Source organism: Bos taurus, chromosome 16, assembly GCF_002263795.3.
Source record: "Bos taurus isolate L1 Dominette 01449 registration number 42190680 breed Hereford chromosome 16, ARS-UCD2.0, whole genome shotgun sequence".
In the NCBI taxonomy this organism is placed as follows: Eukaryota; Metazoa; Chordata; class Mammalia; order Artiodactyla; family Bovidae; genus Bos; species Bos taurus.
This window is the reverse complement of record NC_037343.1, coordinates 59,327,643-59,348,098: the sequence shown is the minus strand read 5'-3', so window position 1 is coordinate 59,348,098 and position 20,456 is coordinate 59,327,643. Positions and strand designations below refer to the sequence as shown.

At 47.5% G+C, this 20,456-nt stretch overlaps 1 protein-coding gene across 7 annotated transcripts in view; it reads left to right on the top strand.

The window, feature by feature from the left end:
- Positions 1–20,456, top strand: part of SEC16B (SEC16 homolog B, endoplasmic reticulum export factor) — a 65,408-nt gene that overhangs the window by 36,816 nt on the left and 8,136 nt on the right. For 6 of the 7 annotated variants that reach the window (XM_015475127.3, XM_015475123.3, NM_206971.3 and 3 more), the window contains 10 exons: positions 2,321–2,418; positions 4,773–4,854; positions 8,814–8,931; positions 10,144–10,255; positions 12,093–12,198; positions 13,854–13,994; positions 15,375–15,494; positions 16,359–16,431; positions 17,728–18,012; positions 18,834–18,889. In XM_015475127.3, coding sequence (XP_015330613.2) covers positions 2,321–2,418; positions 4,773–4,854; positions 8,814–8,931; positions 10,144–10,255; positions 12,093–12,198; positions 13,854–13,994; positions 15,375–15,494; positions 16,359–16,431; positions 17,728–18,012; positions 18,834–18,889 — 1,191 coding nt within the window. The remainder of the gene's footprint in view (positions 1–2,320; positions 2,419–4,772; positions 4,855–8,813; positions 8,932–10,143; positions 10,256–12,092; positions 12,199–13,853; positions 13,995–15,374; positions 15,495–16,358; positions 16,432–17,727; positions 18,013–18,833; positions 18,890–20,456) is intronic. The other variant, XM_015475126.3, reaches the window with a different exon arrangement.

The window sequence follows — 20,456 nt, the reverse complement described above, 5'->3', positions numbered from 1 at the left end:
TTTAGGTTCTATTCTTATTCTACGTATTTATAAATGAGGAAAGTTAGTAATAAAGCAAGGTTTAGATTTAGGAAGCCTGGTACCTGAGCTTGGGCTTGTAACCACCCACCACATCATCTGTCATACTATGACCCAAAGGTCGCAAGGGTAGATAGAGCCCTGTGGGAGTTCAGAGAGATCTGTGAGGAGCTGGACTCCACAATATTTTTAAAATCTTATATTAACATTTGACTAGGGTCTTAATTCTGGCATTGTGCAAGATTGATAGCCTCCATATAAGTTTCCAATTCATCACTTATTCTTAAATTATATTTTGGGGGATGCAGATTTTTGACTAAAGTAGTATTCCCCACCAATCAAAATGGTTGTCTGAGGAGGCCTTACAAAGAGCTTAGAAAAGAAGAGAAGCAAAAGGCAAAGGAAAAAGGGAAAGATACACCCAACTGAATACAGACTTCCAAAGAATAGCAAGGAGAGATAAGAAAGCTTACCAGTCTTTAGTAAATCCTCCTAAAAAATACTACTATGAAATAGTTTAATGTACAAAAATATCTATCTTCTTTTCCCCAAAAAGAACTTCTTTTTTTTAAGATTTCATCTGGGTTTCTTTTTTTTCAAATTGAAGTATAGTTGATATATAATGTTGTGTTAATTTTTGTTGTACAGCAGAGTGATGCAGTTATACATATAGATACACTTTTTAAATTTTATTTGGCAAAACTAATACAATATTGTAAAGTTTAAAAATAAAATAAAAATTAAAAAATTTAAATATTTTAATTAAATTTTTAATATTTTAATTTAAATATTTTAAAATATTAAAACAATATTTTTTAAATATTGTTTTCTATTATGTTTTATTACAAGATTTTGAATATAGTTCCTGGTGCTATACAGTAGGAACTTGTTTCAAAAAGAGCAATCTTAATGTCATTTTTACTTCTACTGAGGCTGAATTTCCTAACTGTGATTGTTTAAATTTATTCTCTCTTCAAATATGATAATGTGGGAGATGTTGGGATAATCAAATACATTTTCATTTGGAGGTGGAAATACCTCATTAGTAATCTCCTGTCCAAAAGTCAAATTATTTTGGGGACAGTAAGGAAATTGCGTGGTCAGTTACAAGGTTGTATCTGACTCTTTTGTGACTCCATGGACTGTAGTAGTCCACCAGGCTTCCCTGTCCATGGGATTTTTCCAGGCAAGAATACTAGAGTGGGTTGCCATTTCATCCTCCAGGGGATCTTCCTGACTCAGGGATCAAACTGGCGTCTCCTGTGTCTCCTGCATTGGCAGGTGGCTTCTTTACTATTCAACCTCACATATAAATTAAACTCTTACTAAATAGTTTTGAAAATTAAATGAAGAGATAAATATATGTATGTGTATGTTTTTAAATTTGCAGCTTTTGACCCATGTCACCAAATTAATGGCATGATTACTTTGACATATGAAGTTGACTAGTTAACTAATAAGCACTTGATATTTAGTAAGTAGTTAGTTATGGTGTTAGGAGGGGTAGAATAATGGCTATGTATACTGGCTTAAACATAATAGCAGCCTTTTTCTCTTCATGTGATAGTACTGGGCAGGTGAACAGAAGGTGGGGCAGCCCTCCTCCATAAGTAACCCAAGGGCTCAGCTGTATGAGGCTCTACCATCTTCAACATAGAGTTTCTAAGGCTCCTGGGTATCATCTGCATTCCAGCCAGATGGGGAAAAGGCCACGGAGGACCGAGCATGGGGAGTTCTATGGGCCAGACCCAGAGGCTGCATGCATTGCTTCCATTCCCATCTGATAACCTAGAACTCAGCCACACCTCAGTGCCAGGGAGGTGGGAAATACAGTCCAGTTCTTGGCCCAGGAAGGAGAGCATGGATTTGGGTGAGGAACTAGGTGTGTCTGCCACAGTTGTTAATAAACAGTTCCTCTACTATGCCCTGTGAACACCATCTTACAACTCATCTTTAGAGATGCAGTCCTTGGTGTGAAATGCCTCTCATTCTTGGTGCTTAGGCTCATGAAAGTATCATGTGACATTTTCTCAAGAGATAAAGGTAACCATGTTTGTGGGGAGCTAATGAAATCATGTAATAGGTTCTGATAACATGAAGGTTGGAGAAAGGGACAATGGAGAGAGCTGCCAGCTGAAGCTGGTTCCCTACTCCTTCTTTCTCAGATTCACGTGGGAGGCTCTGCGAGTCTTCCTGGAAGCCTAGCCTCCACCTGCTCAGGGGGCAGCGGTGCCCAAGCACAGTTGCTGGTTGTGTTAGAGGAAGGTGAGCAGGGTACTGACGGTGGTGTCTGTGTTCTCAGGAAGCCTTGGAGTGGGCCATGAAGAACCATTTGTGGGGCCATGCTTTGTTCCTCTCCAGCAAGATGGACCCAAGGACCCACAGCTGGGTCATGAGTGGGTGAGTCGGGGACTTGCACAGGGAGAGCCCAATGGAGCGGAGAGACCTCCCCTCCAAATGTGGGGATGAGGGTAGGGAGAAATACAAGACGCACTGAAGAGCCCCACCCTCCAAGCGTCTTTCCAATTCTAAGTCGGGTGTAGTATTTCTCTTCTCCAGATCCTTAAAACCTAGGCGCGGATACATTCTTTTTAGCTGCTGAGTTGAACAAAACATTTTACTGACATTTTCTCAGAGTCAGAGCTTTCAAAGATTAAACAGGATTCTGCATTGCAGTAGCCTTCTCTCATTGGAAGAGAGAAGTTCCTAGAACTCTAGAGAGTTCCATCAGTGAGGGGGTGGATCACTTAAGGGTGACTGACAGAGCCTTAGGACTGAGAGGTAGTAATTCACTGCTTATTCCTGCAGTGGGGTGTGGGTGCTGGGAAGTAGGGAGGGATACAGAGTAGCAGGACTGTGAGCTGTGGTAGAAAGGGGTTTATCGGGCTGGAGATTAGATACGGAAGACTTCATCAAATGGGAGATGTCAAGACTGAAGAGATGCCCTCGGTCATAGTTTGCACTGGCATACCAGGACCTGGGTGCCAGGAGGCACTGGGAAGAGGGCTCAAACCAGAATGGGATGGGAATGGAGGTGTGAGTACCTAGCCAGGAGTTTAGAACAGGGGCGATGAAACAGTTAAGGAGACCCAGGATCAAATGGAGGTGGTGGGTGTAGCGGGTGCTGGGGTCAGCCCTTCAGGCTGCAGTTAGCATCTGCGGGTGGTTGGGGACAGATGTGTGGCAGGATTGGGGTGGGTGGGGGCCTCCCATAAGGAGCAGGCTGGGGTCAACAGTGAGAAGGATGTTAACTCAAAATTTATCTTCCCGTGTTGGTTAAAGCCTTGAAGCTACCTTCTCAGCTCGTTTAGTTGCTTAGTCATGTCTGACTCTTTGCAACCCTGTGGACTGTAGCCCGCCAGACTCCTCTGTCCATGGTCTTTCTCAGGCAAGAATACTGGAGTGGGTTGCCATTTCCTTCTCCAGGGGGTCTTCCGACGCAGGGATTGAACCTGAGTCTCTTGCATTTGGCAGGCAGATTCTTTACTGCTGAACCACCAGGGAAGCTTTATCTTATATTTAAGTGAAGTGAAGTTGCTCAGTCGTGTCTGACTCTTTGTGACCCCATGGACCGTAACCTACCAGGCTCCTCCATCCATGGGATTTTTCAGGCAAGAGTACTGGAGTGGGTTGCCATTTCCTTGTCCAGGGGATCTTCCCAACCCAGGGACTGAACCTGGGTCTCCTGCACTGCAGGTAGGCTCTTTACCATCTGAGCCACCAGGGAAGCCATCTTATATTTAAGTTTGCCATAAATCCTGCTGGGCAGAGTTGGATAAGAAGATGGACACCCCCACTTTAAGTTGGGTCTGTGGGGCTCACATCTATCCCACTGCCTGGGAGTCTATTCTTCACCATGGTCCCTGCTGAGTCTCTTTATTTCTCCGCCCCTCAGTCTTCCCAGTAAATGGTGACCACCGTGTTCTTCATTATGTTCACTATGGGTCAGAATAGTAAGGAGCACTGAACTTCTATGAGGAGAAGCACTCCCAGCTCTGGAGGAAGGATGCTTTTAAAGACAGCATTCTGAGGGATAAATCTCCTTTAGGTTTTGGAAGTGAGCATCCCACAACCCTGAGCTGTAGTGTACATCTCTGCTACGGATTTCCACCTTGGGCCATTGATGTTTGATGGGGCCCAGTGAATCGTGAAATCTCTCTCTCACTGAGTATGCTTAAATCTCAAATCAGCCATAGAGCTTATTATATCCTTGTTAAGCAGATCCCACGGTTTGTCATCAGCAGGATCATTTCTGGGCCCTGCTCTACGCCTCTTCAGTTACTGAAAATGACTATTTAGTACTTGTGAGCAAAGGCACAAGAGACCCGGGTTAGCAAGAAGCCCCCCAAAACCAGCACTGAGAACTGTAGGCCAGGCCTGGAGGAGGACTGCCTCGGGGCAGTGGGTCTCGAGGGTGGCTGGGGAGGAGGGGTCTGAAAAGAAGAGGTTCAGGTTTACCGTTGGGCTCTCAGGGTTCATTGACTTATGCGTGGCTCATCTCCGTGATGGATGAAGGTCTATAAAAATGGTTTGCTCAAGAGTTAGGGTGTCAGTGCTGAAGTGCAGAAGGTCTCCCCGGGTGGTAAGGTCTGTTTGGGGTGTGTGGTGGGATGGGTGTCCTAAAGTGGGATGGAGCTGAGCCATAACCAAAAAGCAGAGAGAAACTCAAGTTTCAGCAGAAGCCACTGCAAGGCAACGGGTTAAAGGAGCTCTTGATTGGGTCCCCACTGATGGTCGGTCCCCTCTCTCTGCAGCTTCACCAGCACACTGGCGCTCAACGATCCACTGCAGACTCTCTTCCAGCTCATGTCGGGAAGGATCCCACAGGCAGCCACGGTACCCTTCATAACAGGAGCCCAGCATCCAAAGGGTTTAGTGTGTGGGGACTGCTCAGCGACGAAGTGATGGCTTTAGAGATGACAAATAAAATAACTGTCCCTTAATCCCCTCCCATGTGCCTGGCCTTGTGCTAAGTCCTGTGATGGATATTATTTCATTTAATGTGTGGAGGTAGGAATTATTATCCCTGTTTTGCAGTCATGAAAACTGAGATGCAAAAGTGTAAAATGACCCAAGATCACAGAGCTAGGGGCAGAGGAGTCAAGATCGGTACAGGTCTGTCTGATTCCGAAGATCTTGCTCTTTCCACAAATCCACAGCTACCTGCTGAGTGAAGAATAGTGAGTGAAGCTGAGGCTGCTCTCCCCGCTTACCACAACCAGGCTTCCTTTCTTCCCCACCACTGCACGGGACCCTTCAAACAGGGACACTCTAGATTCTACAGGTCATCAGCGTGAGATGTGGTTCAAGAGAACCCTGAGGCCACCTTGATAGTTTTCCCATTATAAGAGACTTGATCTTTTTGTCCTAAGGCATTCCTTCCTTATCCTCGAAGTCCAATAATTTTAGTAAGATATATCTTATTGACCATCTGTGTCGATTTTTGGGGGAATAGAGCACGCTCTTTTAATATGTGCATCCATCTCTTACAGTTCAGGAAAAATTTCTTGAATTATATCCTTCAGTATTTGTTTTGTTCTCTTATATTGGTTTTCTTTTCAGGAACTCCCTCTATATATAAAATATAATAATAATAATAATATATATATATATATATATATATATATGATTCTTTCTTTTCTTCTTTTTTGCTGTGTCCCTCCTGTGTGTCTCTTACTATGTTTTCATCAGTGACTCTTGCTTGCTATGCTCTTTGAAATTTTGTCATTAAAAAAATATATATGTATTTATTTATTTGACTTTTTTTGGTCTTAGTTGTGGTGCTTGGGTTCTTTGTTGTGGGAATGGGGGCTTCTCTCTGGTTATGGTGTGTGGGCTCCAGAGCACGTAGGCTCAGCAACTGTGGTGTCTAGGCTTATTTGCCCCATGGCATGTGGGATCTTGGTTCCCTGACCAGGTATAGAACCCACATTCCCTGCATTGGAAGGCAGATTCTTAACCATTGAACCACCAGGGAAGTCCCCTCCATTTTTGTCTTTATTTCTTTGATTTTCCTGCCCCTTCTCTCCTGAGCTTTGCAGGTTACATTTGCCTCCTCCTGTTCTCCACCATCTCTTTCCTCTGCTCCTATAACTTAGCTTTAGGCCTTTGCTTCATAAAAGAAATTGTTTCATTATTTTACTTACATTCATGATGAAATATTTGGTGACCATTCTTTGTTTTGTGGTATCATTTTTTTTTTGGTGAATGTTCTCTCTACCGTCTTCCTTCCTTTTATCTTGATGGTATATTTGTACAAATTCTGTATTTGTTCCTTCACAGGCTTCAAGCCTTCCTTGGGCCAGTTATTTACAGGAGGTTTGAGCTGGGGAGATGCCAGGGCCATCTTCCAGGCCAGCTGGCATTTCCACACAACCTAGTATTTTCTGTGAGCATCTTTGCTTCTCCCCAGCCAGTGGAGATGGCTGTGGGATCCCCTGTCTCTGGTGTTCTCTCTCTCTGCCTCCCGAACCCACCTCTGCTCAATCTCTTTTGGAAGCCTTTTCTTGTATTTAGAGGCTTGGGTTTTTGCTGACATTAAGTTTTAATGAAAACACACTCACACTTTTGCTTTTTTGTCCTTCTTATTGCTTGTGGACAATTTCAAGAAAAGAAAAGAGAAATACTGACTTTCATGCCCCTTTGTCAAACGAACTGGCTATATTAGAACATGGGATGTACCTCACAGTTCTGCCGAATGCCTGTGCTCTGCAGTGAAATCCTACCATGTCACAAAACGCTAAATGCAGGGAGTGATGTAATCAGCATATGGTCCATTGGGTCTCAGTGTACTGGTAGAGTTTGCTAAATGATCCCTGCTTTGGGGTGAGAAAACCAAGGAGCCAGAAGTGATATGACAGTGTGGTATTTGACCCCGTGTTGGAGAGTTCCCTAGCATCACAGCAGCCAGTAGAAGGCCAGACTTTGGTCCTTAGAATAACAGGTGTAGTGGACGAAGCATGGAGACTGGAAAGCAGAGATGTGGGCTTCTGTCACAGGCTTAACCTAGGCTCTGCTCCTCAGAGTCTAGCTGTGTGAACTGGGTCTTGTTACTTAGTCTCAGAGTCTCAGCTTTTCATCTTTGTGGGAATTTTGATGCCTAACAGAGCTATTGTAAAAATTAAAGGAGAGAGAATATCTGAATGTATTAATGACCATACTTGGCCCATTGAAGTTAGTTAATAAGTGTTCTTTCTCTCTCCCCACCTCCATAGACCTGCTTTACAGTGATTTCTGCTCCCCCGCCCCACCCCCCAAATCACCTGGGGAGAAGACAGAAGAATTGCTTCTAAGTTTTTGTTCTTTTAGCAAGAGCTTTTCTGTTGCTGGTTCCCTTAGTTCCAGCCAGAAAGAGCCTGGCTCACACGTTAAAATGGGGATAATAATAGTACTTAATGCATGTGATTGTTCATAGGAGAAATGCTTAGCACAGGCTGCGGCCCAGGGTCAGAGTGCAATAAGTGAGAACTGCTATTATTTTTGTGATTTATTATCATCATTCCTCTCATTCACACTGCTTTGCCCAGATAAACAAAGAGTATCTATAAAATGGAGCTGGAGAAAGCATCTTTTGTTCTGTGGGATAATTACAAATACAATAGCAAATAATTGTGAATTGTTTTGACCTCAGATCTTAGCTATTACTGTCAATCTCCTGTTCTGTCCATTCTGTGTAACAAATTGGAGGACAGACTGGTCTGCAAATCACCTCCTTTCCTCTGCTGTGCTTCCGTGTGTGTGAGTATTTACACCTACATGTAATTTATAAAGTGCAAACCAAGTGCAATCTTATTTTATCGTCAACAGTAATCCCGTCAGGTAGACATTATGATCTCGATTTAAGAAATGAAGAAACAAAGCTTCAAAGGCATTAAGAAACTTGCTCCAGAGGCAGGGCCCCTGTTGAATCCAGAGCCTGTGACATTGTTTTGTTTATTGCTATTTCCTCTGCCCTGAAATTCCCCGTCATTCAGGAGAAGGACGGCCCATCCGTTCCCATGGGGCTTCCACCCGCGTCCACTTCTCTGACTACCCTCTACCGCCCCCTCGTGGAGCTCTGCTGCCCCTGCATCGTCACTAGCGACAGTGCTGGCTGGGCGCCTTGGCCTGTTTTCTCACTCCTCAAGAGGCGATAGGAATTAGATTTCAGAGTTGTGCGAAGATTAAAGAAGGTCATGTGTAGAAGAGGACTCGGTAAAAACAGAAGACATTAGCCATTTGGTAAAATATTAAGGAGCCCAGTGTTCCCCTGTTTTCTTACAGGTTAATATGGAGTCCTCTCATGAACCAAGGGTTTGTGATCCTCCTTCTTCCATGGAAATATCAATATTTTTTAAAAAAAATTTTGTCCCCAGCTATTGAGATTAGGGGCATCAGGATGAAATTTGAAAATTAGTGACTAGTAGTGTGATTTTATTTTTATCTACCTCCCAATATTGGAGAAGGAAATGGGAACCCACTCCAGTATTCTTGCCAGGAGAATCCCATGGACAGAGGAGCCTGGCAAGCTACAGTCCATGGGGTCGCAAGAATCAGACATGACTTAGCGACTAAACCACCAAGGACCACCTCCCAATATTCCTGTGTAGGTGTGTATGTAATGTATCTGCCTACCCATCCTTCTAAGAATTTTGCTTTGTTAAAAAAAGAAAACTCAGAATCAATGAGTGGCTGCACTGCAGGCAGCCAAATAGGCATTCCTGGCAAATTAGAAAATAGACAACAGCCTTCCTTAATCTATGCTCTGGCCAGGCTGTATTACTCAGCCAATGTGCCATTTTTCTGCTGCTTTTCAGTGTTGTGGGGACAAGCAGTGGGGAGACTGGAGGCCACACTTGGCAGTGATTCTGTCGAATCAGGGTGGGGACCCGGAGCTGTACCAGCGCACGATTGTCGCCATGGGGGACACCCTAGGTAAGCAGAGACCAGCTCCGTCCCCTCCTCGCCTCTGTCTCCAGGCCAGCTTTAAACACCCCGTGCTTAGACTTAGGTTCCGTGTTGGGCCCGAATCTATGTCTCAGGCATTCCTTTGACCCAGGAGCCTCAGTGTTTTGGGGACAGAAAATCCAGGGAGAGGAGTGTCCTTACCTTTCCGTTTCCCAGATTTCTGCTGCGAGCAAGTGCAGGCCAGGCCCCTGAGACTCCGGGGTCCCGCCTCTGCAGGAGGCTGCCCTGAGTGGTTGCTTCCTGTGCCCGGGTCAGAGTCCCCAGCAGATGGAGTTAACACCTGGAGCATCTCCCCTACTGTTGTTGTCGGTCCCCCAGTGACCCAGCTCAACCAGATAGGAAATTCTATTTTTGCCTGAGCCCCCCTGGGTAACTGTGTAGCCTTTATTTCTATCATCTCTTTGTGAATGTGGCCTTTTAAACACTTAGGGGCTGTTGGATGTTGCAGATCAGTGGTTCTCAGATTGGGTCAAGGGACAGAATATTTAGAAAATCATTGCTTTGTGGCACTTCGTGAAATACTGCTCTGCTAAACTTAAAATAGCTACAGGTAAAGTTGTGTCCAGTCAAATGACAAGTTATTCAGCACCCGAGTAGAAAGAACTAACTTTTGTTGAACCTTTTTGGGTGCCAAGCTAATTACTTTGCCTACTTGAATTAACTCAGTGTTGAACTAATGAAAAAGGTATGGGAGAACACTTAAAAACTGGGAACAATTTGGTAATGAATGTGATTTTTATGAGCACTGGGAAAAGTCTTCTGTTGTTTGATTTTTGCAGGGGAGGCATTAATGCCCCAAGAAGCCTAGTTTAAAAACCGCTGCTTCCAACGGTCTGCTTCTCTGCTCAGGTGTAGGCATTTCTTACCTATTTCTCCCCTTCCAGAAGGACTAAAATGCTTAGAAACGTCCTCATCAAAAGTCCATTAGGGGGAATGTGAAATAGTGCCTTCTTCTAGCTGGAGAAGTGAAATGTAATGTCGGAGGGCAAAAATAGGGTGGGAGAGGGAGTGGGGTTTGGGGTCTGTGGCTCGTGTCATGGAGAGCTTGTTCTTTTATTCCCGTGAAGCTGTCTGCTCCGACCTCAGAGCCGCTCTCAAGCCCTCTCCCCTCCCACCCGGATGGTGGGTCCCTCCCTTGGTGGGCGTGTTCCCTGACCCAGGCTTGTTCTCCGCCTACAGCTGGGAAGGGGCTGGTGGAGGCTGCTCACTTCTGCTACCTCATGGCCCACGTGCCCTTCGGCTACTACACCGTGAAGACAGACTACTTGGCCTTGCTGGGCAGTAGCCACAGGTATGCCAGTCTTCTGGGGGACAGAGAGTGGCGAGGACGTCTTCCGGGGGATTGGGTTAGCCCTAGCTGGGTTTCATGGCTTCCTTTTTCCACGGTCTCTTGTGAATTTTCAGCTGCTGCTGATGGTTTTTCAGCACAGGTAGGCTCTGGGCTGAGAGATGCCGGGAAGAGTGCAGCATCACACCGCCAGGGGTCCTCAGGCCCAGGCCTTGCTCCCGGAAGCTGCGAGCTGGGGCCCGTGGGTTGTAGTGTGCCTCTCTGGCCACTCGGTGGCGCCCTGGCTCCATGACCAGAGACTGACTCTTGGAAAATGCTAATACGAGCGCGGTGGCTTGAGGCTGTGCGTTAGGCAGCCGTGGACCTATTTTCAGAACCGGCCTTGGGCAAAACCTGCAAGTGGAAGAAGTTTGTGTTTCGCCCCCACAGCTTACACTGACTTGACACACAAGCTACTCAAAAGTCAGGCCTGTCATTTATTCCCTGCTGGCCATAACATTAGACTTCTCACAAAGAAGGACCTTGATAAGCCCCTAGACAGTGAATAAATGGATGAAAAGACCAGGTTGCTCCCCAGCCACCCTCCACATTCTGGATCTTTCTTTCTCTCTCTCTCTGTGATAGTTAAGATTTCCTAAGCTCTTACATTGTACCAGCTGTTTTATTTGCACCATTTCCTTCAATCATTACACATGTACCCTGTGAAGAAAGTGTATTTTTAAGCTTCACTTTATAGAGGAGGGAAACTGAGGCACAGAGAGGTGGAGTAACAGGTCTAAGATTGTACAGCTAAAGTGCGGTCAGGTTGGACTTGGAATCCAGACTGTCAGGCTTTTCTTCGTAGAAACGCATCATCTCATGACCTGTCTGTCAAGGTCATGGTCTCTGATAGCACATAGTTAATTTGTCAGAGAAGCCTGTCTGGGCCAGATGTGACAAATAAGCGAAATGGGTTATGCAGTGTCCCCAACCCTTTTGCCACCAGGACTGGTTTCGTGGAAGACAATTTTTCCACGGATTTGGATTGGTGGGGGAAAAAGAAAACCTCGTATGGTTTCGGTATGATTTAAGTGCATTATATTTATTGTGCATTCTGTTTCTGTTGTATTGCATCAGCTCCACCTCAGATCTCCAGGCGTTAGATCCTGGAGGTTGGAGACCCCTGGGTTAAGGTGTCCTCCTCCTGTGTACTGAATGAGGATGTTTCTGGAGATCCAGCCCTGACCCCAGGGGAAGCCCCAGTGATTATGGTTTCAGCCCCCACGGCAGCTGTTTTGGGGCCCGTGTGGACTCTGAGGGCCCCCCAAATCACGTTTGCTCAGTCTGCTTTCTCACTGGAGCAAGCGTCCGGTGTAGGGACTGTCATTTGATTTTTGGCTCTGCGGTGCTACCCTCTCTCTGCAGGGCCTTCTTTCTTCAGTGCTCCCGGAACATCACATGGCTCCCTCTTTCCTGCTCTTCTGCTCAGGCTGGGGTGACCTGTCCCAGACACCCAGTCTGGGCTCTCAGGGCACTAAGGCTGGTGCTCAGCATGGTTACATGCTGGGAGATGCAGTGCCCCTCTGAGCTGGGCATGAGAGCATCTTGCCTTAAGTGACCCTCCAGGAAAGATGGCAGGAACCGCCCCCACTCCCTGAAGTCCCCCCGCTTGGCCCCCACCTTCCCCCAGAGCCTTTGGGGGCACAGATTCTCCTTCTTCTCTTGGAGCTGCCCCAGGGATCAGCCCAGGACAGAAACTCTGCCGTGAATGGATGCAGCTGGAGTTCGGCTATCTGTGAGTGAAATCCGTCCCCCACCCGCCCCAACCTCAAACTCTTTTATTGTTATTCTCTGGTTTTAGTCAAGAGTTTTTGAAATTTGCAACAACTGAGGCTATCCAGAGGACGGAAATCTTCGAGTACTGTCAGATGCTGGGCCGTCCCCGATCCTTCATCCCTTCTTTCCAGGTAACTGAACGCTCACGAGGCCCTTTCTGCATCTGACGGCTGTGGGCGGCTGGATTCTCAGCCTTGCTTTCTGGCAGGTAGTGGCTGGGCTAAGTCATCCACTGGACTTTTCCTCATGAGCTGGAGTGTGGGAAGGGTTAGGATGTCTTTCTAGGTCTCCCCAAGGTCTGCGTTTTTAAGACAGGAAAGCAAAACCTGGCAGCAGCCTCTGTGCTGCGGGCTCCTGCCTCCCTCCTGACAAAGGAGAATCAGGCAGGCACCCCTGGGTCCCACGCCTGTCTGCAGCTCCTTCTGCTCTTCTGTCTCCAAACAGCTCCATCTTCTCCTCGGCTCCACGGCCATCCTGCCCGGAGCGGCCCCCGGCTGCTCACTGTTCCTACTCTCCTCTGACCTGCCGCTCCCATCTCTCTTGGATGCCTCCATCTTTAACTCTGGAATTCCTCCCTGCTCTGTCCTTTGGCCCCTGTCTTCCTTCTTCCTCTCAGGGCTGCAGGTGTGTAGGCAGCATCCATGTCCAGGTTCTAACCTGTCAACCTCTCTACTGGATGCCCTGGTGTCCCCTTGGATCCCCAGAGACTTCTTCAGTGATTGTAGTGAGAGAGTATCTGGTGGCAACAACACACACACACTCACACACACAGACCACCACCACCACCACCACCAAACACAAAACAAAGCCTTGGAGATGAATGGATTACTGTCTGTAGGGCAGTGACCCAGTTAGTATCTTCTGTAAGGGTTTTACCAAAGACCCATCTTTTCCAGCGCAGCCCTGCCCAGTGGGCTCCTTTGTGTCCATGCAGGTCTTCAGTCTCTTTCTCTTCTGTAGTCATCCCACCTCTTAGCTGTCTTTGGACTGATAGCAGTGAGATCAGCTGTTTTTAGGGAATGAGTTTTGCACACCTGGCACTGTGCTATGATCCCCTGACTGAGCGATGTCTAATTCTGTGAGGCAGGCATGATTACTGTCTTTTCGCAAGAGAGGTTCCAAGGAGTTACATGCTATTGGCTCACATCTCTTGGGTACCATTTGCTCTAGGGACTTTACGTGGATTATCTCATTGAATCTTTGAAACCACCAAGGGGGAGATCGTAGTATCATCCCCGTATTAGAGTGAGGAAACCGAGGTGCAGAGAGGAGGTGGGGGAACTAGCTTCATGCTCCATACCAGCATAGAGCTGGGGTTTGAACTTGGGTCTGCCTGTTCCCAGCCCCTCTGTACTCCATCTGGCTCTGTCCCTCATGCTTCTCTGAGCCCTTACCTGTATCTGTCTATACTCTCCCTCTTAGGCTTGAAGCCCCTGGCACCAGGGGCATTTTTTTTCTTCTTCTGCCTGTGCCCCTGGCTCCTGGTTCTCTGCCCCCCACACACCAGCCTTCCCAGAGATACAGGCTGCCTGAGAAGAAGTGGAGAGGCTGGTGGATTTCCATGGTGACCAGCACCTAGGGAGACTCAGCTGATGTGCCCCCGTTCTCTGCAATGATGGAACTGCAGGCTGGGTTTGGAACTGTGCCTATACACAGATAGAATGCCCTAAATGTTGCAAGGCCCTCTTTAATATTTGGACCCAGAGTTAGCGGAAGTTGGCAGTCCACTGACTTCCAAGAAGTCTTATCTCCACTTCTCTCTTTCTGGCCCTGCTCCTCTTCACAGGTGTATAAGCTCCTCTATGCGTCCCGTCTGGCAGATTATGGCCTCACGTCCCAGGCCTTGCATTACTGCGAAGCCGTTGGCACAGCCCTCCTGAGCCACGGAGAGAGCAGTCACCCTGTGTTATTAGTGGAACTCATCAAGGTGAGCTTCTCAAAGGGCTCTCTGCAGGTGTGTTATCTTCAGTGTTCAGAGAAAGCTATTGTAAAGCGGCTCAGAGCCCCATTTCCTCTTCTTTGAACATGCTATAAAATTGGAGCCCCTGGCTGTCTTTGACCACATATGCATGCCCAGATGTGATAAGCAGAGGCCTGACACTGCATAAAGAAGGATGCTATGGGTGGGAGGGGCGGGGGACGGGAGTGGGTTTGAAATGGGACTGGAAACCAGGCGTGTGCTGTGCAAGGAAGTCATTCTTGCATCTGCCTTTTTGGTACAGTAAAAATGCATGTTATGGCAAACCATTTTAATTATAAAAGCTGGGCTTAGAAAATATAGTTTAGTGATTAAAATGGGAAATGATCCTTATTAAAATGCTTTTAAATGCATGGAATATTTTATCACATGTGAGATACATTCAAAAAAGAGAAAACAAAAACATCAACTTTTAGTTCCTGGGAAAGAAAACAATCAGGCAAATAGTTGTTCCAATTAATTGAAGAAAAATCCATTGGCTGAGAGTGAAAAGGCAGCCTACCATCACTTTTTGCTTTGCTTTAAATGCGGCCCAAGTGTTGGATTCTGTAGCCAGTAAAATCTGTGCTACTGAGTGCCCTTAATGGCAAATTTCTGCCAACAGGATGATGGTTGTAGGCAGCTCAGGAGCCAGAAGGGAGGAGTCGGAAAGTTTGGGGACTTTATGATGGGATGTTGTTGTTTGGTCATTGAGTTGTGTCCTACTCTTTGCGACCCCATGGACTGTAGCCCATCAGGCTCCTCTGTCCATGCGATTTCCCAGGCAAGGATACTGGAGTGGGTTGCCATTCTCCCCTCCAGGGGATCTTCCTGACCCCGGGATCAAACCTGTGTCTCCTGCATTGGCAGGCAGATTCTTTACCGCCGAGCCACCAGAAAAGCAATGACTGAATAGTCTTGCAACATAAGCAGTCCTTCGACCGGCAGCATGGGCTTCACCTCATGTGGGGCTTGTTAGCAATGCTGGATCTCAGGCCCCACAGACTTCTGGGATCAGAATTAGGATTTTAACAAAATCCCAGGTGGTTCCTACCAGCTCTGAAGTTTGAGAAGCACTGCTCCTGAGAACAGCTTTGCAGAGACATAGAGCAGAGTAGCAGTTTCTCCTCATATTTTATTTAGTATCTAACACCAGGATGGTTTAACTGTTTATGTTGCGATTTGAGGAAGGTATCTGCTGAATTTGCTATTCGGCAGTTCTTTGTAATCTGATTTACAAGTGAGCAAAGGCTTCCTATCTTCTTTTTTCTTACTGCTTCTCCTCATGGTCCATTTCTCCTACTTTTCTCCCTCCTTTTCCCTCTCTTACCATCTGGAAACCGGGCACAGCTGGCAGAGAGACTGAAGCTGTCAGATCCTCTGGTTTTAGAACGCCGCCGCCACCGAGGAGACAGGGACCTGGAGCCGGACTGGCTGGTGCACCTTCGGGGGCATCACAGGGAGCTGCAGGTGAGGGGGGACGGTCAGCGGGGTGGGTCTCTGCTCCCCTCTTGGCTCTTCTAGACACAGGGTAGGTAGGCACTGACCTCGGCAAGTCCCCAACACCATGGAGGGCCGCGGTGTCCTCTGTCCCCAAGGAAGCACAGCCTGATGGGGGAGGGGTAGCACTCAGCTTCCACACCCTCCCCCCACCCCCACCCAGCCCCCTCCGCTAACGCGCTCCCCTCCCGGGTGGAGACATTTTCCTGTGTTCCCCTGTGTGACGGTGGGACCCTCTCCCGAGTCACCCGGCCACCCTTCTCCGAGGTCCCGGAAAATACATGTTATGACCATCAAAGCTCCCGTCTCTCTCTGTGAGGAACAGTGGCTCACTGTGGCCCGGTGTCACTTTCATGTAATGTAGGGCAAATGCTGAAAAGACTTCCGGACCTTTCCTTTTTTTTTTTTTTTTGTTCTGACAATTGCAAAAGCGGCTGGTAGTAATTGTCATAGTAATTGGAACAGGGCCTCCTCCATTTCCTTTCTTCCTCTGTCTCTGAGAAAGGGGCAGGTGGATTTTTTTTTTTTTTTTTTTTTTAGACACATGCGGCCCTTGCTTCCCCTGTGTGCTGTGGGCCCTGGGGCCTGTGGTTTAGTTCCCTCCTCTTGCCCCTTCCTCTGGGAGAGGAGGATGCCCTGGCCTCTGCCTGCTGTCTCCGAGCAGAGTCGGGAGGTAGGAAGACCCGTGGGCTCCCAACCCCTCACAGCCCCCACACTCACCTGAGGCTCCCTTACCTCATCACTGCTGAAGTGTCTTGACTTCATTTCAAATCATGTTTCCTTGTTTTTGTTTTCCTTTGTGTCACCTAAGAGGATTTTACTTTATCTTAATAGCAAAAGGAAGCAGGAGACATTGGCCGTCCTCAGTCTGCTCAAGTGGTTATTTCGGAAGCCAGAAAAACTCCAGGTACCTAAACTAATGAACTGAGTGTGTAAATAACTGACTCTTGGGATCTGATTATAGGAGATAACCTAACAAAAAACTTTTCCCCTTCCTTGCCTGGAGTGCCTTCCTCGCCCGTGTCAGTCTGACCTGTGGTCCAGGCTTCTCTCTGCACAGCCCCACCGGCCACAGCCTTCCCTTCTGTTTCTGCTTTGTTAGAGGTTTTGTTTCACATTCAGGCTTTAATCTTGTTGTTGCTGTGCTGTTATATAGTTGCTTCACTTGTGTCAGTACCATCTCCCCAGGTGGATGCATTTCTTGATGCCTGAGGTGGCGGATCATCTGTATTTCATGTTAGCGGTGGGTACATTGGAAGTGCTTATGGCGTTTGAGCATCAGCTGCCGCACACGTGAAATAGGCTTCAAAATGTTTTCAACAGATCCCTTCTTTTCCCTTAGGATGCTTCAGTTGTTGGGCTGGGCAGACATTATTATCCCAGTTAACTCCATGCTGTTTCCCAAATAGCACTCACTGGTGGGGTGAGGACAGGGTCTCACGGCTTTGCTTCCAGCTGGTTCCCAGGCTTTTGTACCTCCTTTAGGAATGATTAAGGGGATAGCAAGTATGGGCAGGCCTTGGTCTCTGTTTCCCAGCTTTGCTGCTGTGCCCCAGAATCGGTGAGGGGAGAGGGATGCAGGAGAGCAGGCTGGGTGCTCCTGAGTGGTCACTTCCCCTGGGAAACAGCCGTGTCTCCTGTCACCCTATCAAGCGGGTAGGTCAGCCGACCTCACTAGTCCCATAATTTGGGCCAACCATTGTCCATGTCCACAGTCCACGCCTTGGTCTGTCTCGTCAGCAACACAGTGGAGCCAGAAAGAATGTCACCAAGTCCCCTTCCTGGGCCAAAGCTCTTATCTTTCAAAACAAAGCCATCATTTCTGTAGTCTGATTTGGGTTTTACATTGAAACTTTCTAAATTCCAAGTACCCCAGTCCATTAGTTAAATCCACAAAAAAGTTTATCCAAAAGCTAAAAAGTGTGGAGTTAGACTAAATGGTCATTTCTGCCATCCCGACCCCCGGGTTTAAAAAGCTCAGAGATCATGCAAGCTATAAGGGAGATAGTTTTGAACACTCTAAGTCATAAGCAGTGGAGGTGTTACAATCGCTGCCGTGTGATACTCGTCACATCGATGGTGGCCACGTCAACTGGCCTGTCCTCGTCACTGCTTTCCAAAGAGCAGGCTTGTTCCTGGTGTTTAGTCCACACAAAGGCCACATTACAGGTCTCACCTCTTCTTCTTTGTCTTGTGTCCTTAGAAAACACTTTCTATCAAGATCTTTCTGGACCTCAAGGCAACTCAGAAGCCTATGGTGACCGCTCTGCTCTGTGGCCAACTCTGGAGCAGTCGGGCCCAGCCCAGCTCAGCCCACAGCAGCCCCGCTCCTACCCAACAGGTGGCGGTTCTGGGCAGATGGGGGTCCCAGTGCCTCTCTACTCGGTTCCTGAGACCCATCTTCTGGGGACCAGTGGCAGCATGGCAGTGACAGGGGCTCCCGGAGGAACAGCCTGGGAGGAAGCCCAGCAGATCCACCTGCCCCCTGGTAAGAGCTGCCAGGAAGGCAGCGAGCCTTGGGTGGGGAGGTGTGGAGGGGAGCAAGCAGAGGAGGGCGGTGCGGGGGCCAGTGTGAGGTGTGGGGTGGGAGCTTGTGAAGCCCTGGGTGGTGGGTGCGCATGTGATTGAGGGCTTCCGGGTGTCAGACCTGGGCTGGTAGCTTCGCGTTCATCTGAGGGAGATGGCTCTTTCCCATTCCAGCCCCGCTCTCTGCTGGGATAAACACAGCACAGCCTCCAGCAGCCACTGCGCGCTCCCTTTGGATTCCGTAGTCTCCGGGAGAGAGGCGGTAGAAGGCCAGACAGTGCCACTGTGCCTCTGGCTGCAGTTTAGGCCAAGTCCTCTTTCTGAAGTCAGCTGTGTCAGGGGCTGCGGGCAGAGGCTCGTGCTTCTGTCCATCAGGTCTTGGACAACAGGGGCCGAATGTGGGTGAGCACTGCTGAGTGATGCCAGGAAAGTGCTGGAAGCCAAAGAGAAGGGTCAGATCTTAGACCTTCTAAGACAAGGTCCTATCCAAGATGGGAGGCTCACACATAGGGGAAGCCTGGGAGGATCCCTGTGATCCAGCCTGACGTGGCTTTCATTTCCAGGGTTCCCATGGAATGATCTTGGTTTGGGGTGGAGGTTGGGTGAGTGGCATGTTCTGGGGTGGCCGGAATTGAGAGGCTTGTGCAAATGGACCTCATATTTATTCTGATCCACTGGGGGCTATGTGCCCAGAGCTCCAGCCATTTGGCAATTAGGAAAGCTGACTGTGGATAGAAGAGAAAGACCCAAGTTCACATCTTGATTTCTGTTGTGATTTCTCAGTGTCTCCAGAAACCCTTCAGCATCCTGATGGGCAGAAGGCTATTTCCAGACCCCAGGTGAGAGGACAGAGTCCCCAGATGACAGCACCCACTCTGAGCTGTGGATTCCCTCCAGCTGCCCCAGTTGCTCAGCCACATGCAGGCACCTTCCTGTGCCCTGCACCAGCCCTTCTTTCCACATTGCCCCTTGTTTGTTTCTACACCAGATCCTGAGAGGTGGAGAGGAGACTCGTTCTTGTTCATTTCACTCCTGCCAACCTGTGTCCGTGGGGGCAGGACTGGGTTTACCTCTGGTCTCGCACATCAGCCCCCTCCAATGCCCTCTTCTTACTGATGCACTGAACACTTGCTGTGCTCTGCGCCATCAGGGAAGACTCTTGATATTTCTATCTTTAACATTTTTACCTTGCTCTATTTCTGAGAAGGACCTATGGCAGCTGTGTCTTTTCTCTTCAGGTCTTGGAGGTAACCATGTCTAGTTAATCATCTATTCAGCTGTTGAATGAATGAATCCCTCCACTAGTAACAGGCATTGCTGGTCCAGATTTAAGATTCTCTCTAGCTTTTCTGGTTGGAAGTGATGTCATAGAACTATCTTGAGTAGTAACTAAGCTACAGACCTTAAAACTTGTTTTTTCCCCTAAATTAGTGCTTTATTGTTATATAAAATCTGAAAAACAAAGAGAAAATGTCATATAAAGTGTCAAACAGCCATCACTCAGAATCACATAGCCAAATAGTCTATTTTCTTCCTATATTTTTTCTATGTACACATTTCTCATGCTATCTAAAAGCAGAGCCTTCCTATGAAACCTTTTGTAAGTCTCAGTGATGTGAAGGGAAGAAGCAGTTACCTCAGTACACATCTTGCTAACAATGCACAAAATGAATCGAGATGAAGCGCAGATGCTCAGAGATGCGGTTCAAAGCCACGTGAGATGCTGAGTGTAGATTCCGGTAAAGGAGCTTAGTGGGGCCAGTCTTGCTGCTTGGGATACAAGCTGCCTCTAAAATGGCTCCTACAAAACAAACGCTGAATGCTTTTTTCACTTTCTAACTTTTTTGGTAAAACTGAAAGTCCTCTTTGGATTTTTTTGGTTGTTTGTTAGTGAAAATAGGTACTAATGTCAGTCTTTGGTAAAAGCAAAGTTGTATGATACAAACTTTCAAAAAGTGAAGGAGACCATCTATATGGGTGTATATATAGATGTGTATATGTTAGTTTTCGTTCCAATCCCAAAAAAAGGCAATGGTACTACCGCACAATTGCACTCATCTCACATGCCAGTAAAGAATGCTCAAAATTCTCCAAGCCAGGCTCCAGCAATATGTGAACCGTGAACTTCCTGATGTTCAAGCTGGTTTTAGAAAAGGCAGAGGAACCAGACATCAAATTGCCAACATCCACTAGATCATGGAAAAAGCAAAAGAGTTCCAGAAAACCATCTATTTCTGCTTTATTGACTATGCCAAAGCCTTTGACTGTGTGGATCACAATAAACTGTGGAAAATTCTGAAAGAGATGGGAATACCCGACCACCTGATCTGCCTCTTGAGAAATTTGTATGCAGGTCAGGAAGCAACAGTTAGAACTGGACATGGAACAACAGACTGGTTCCAAATA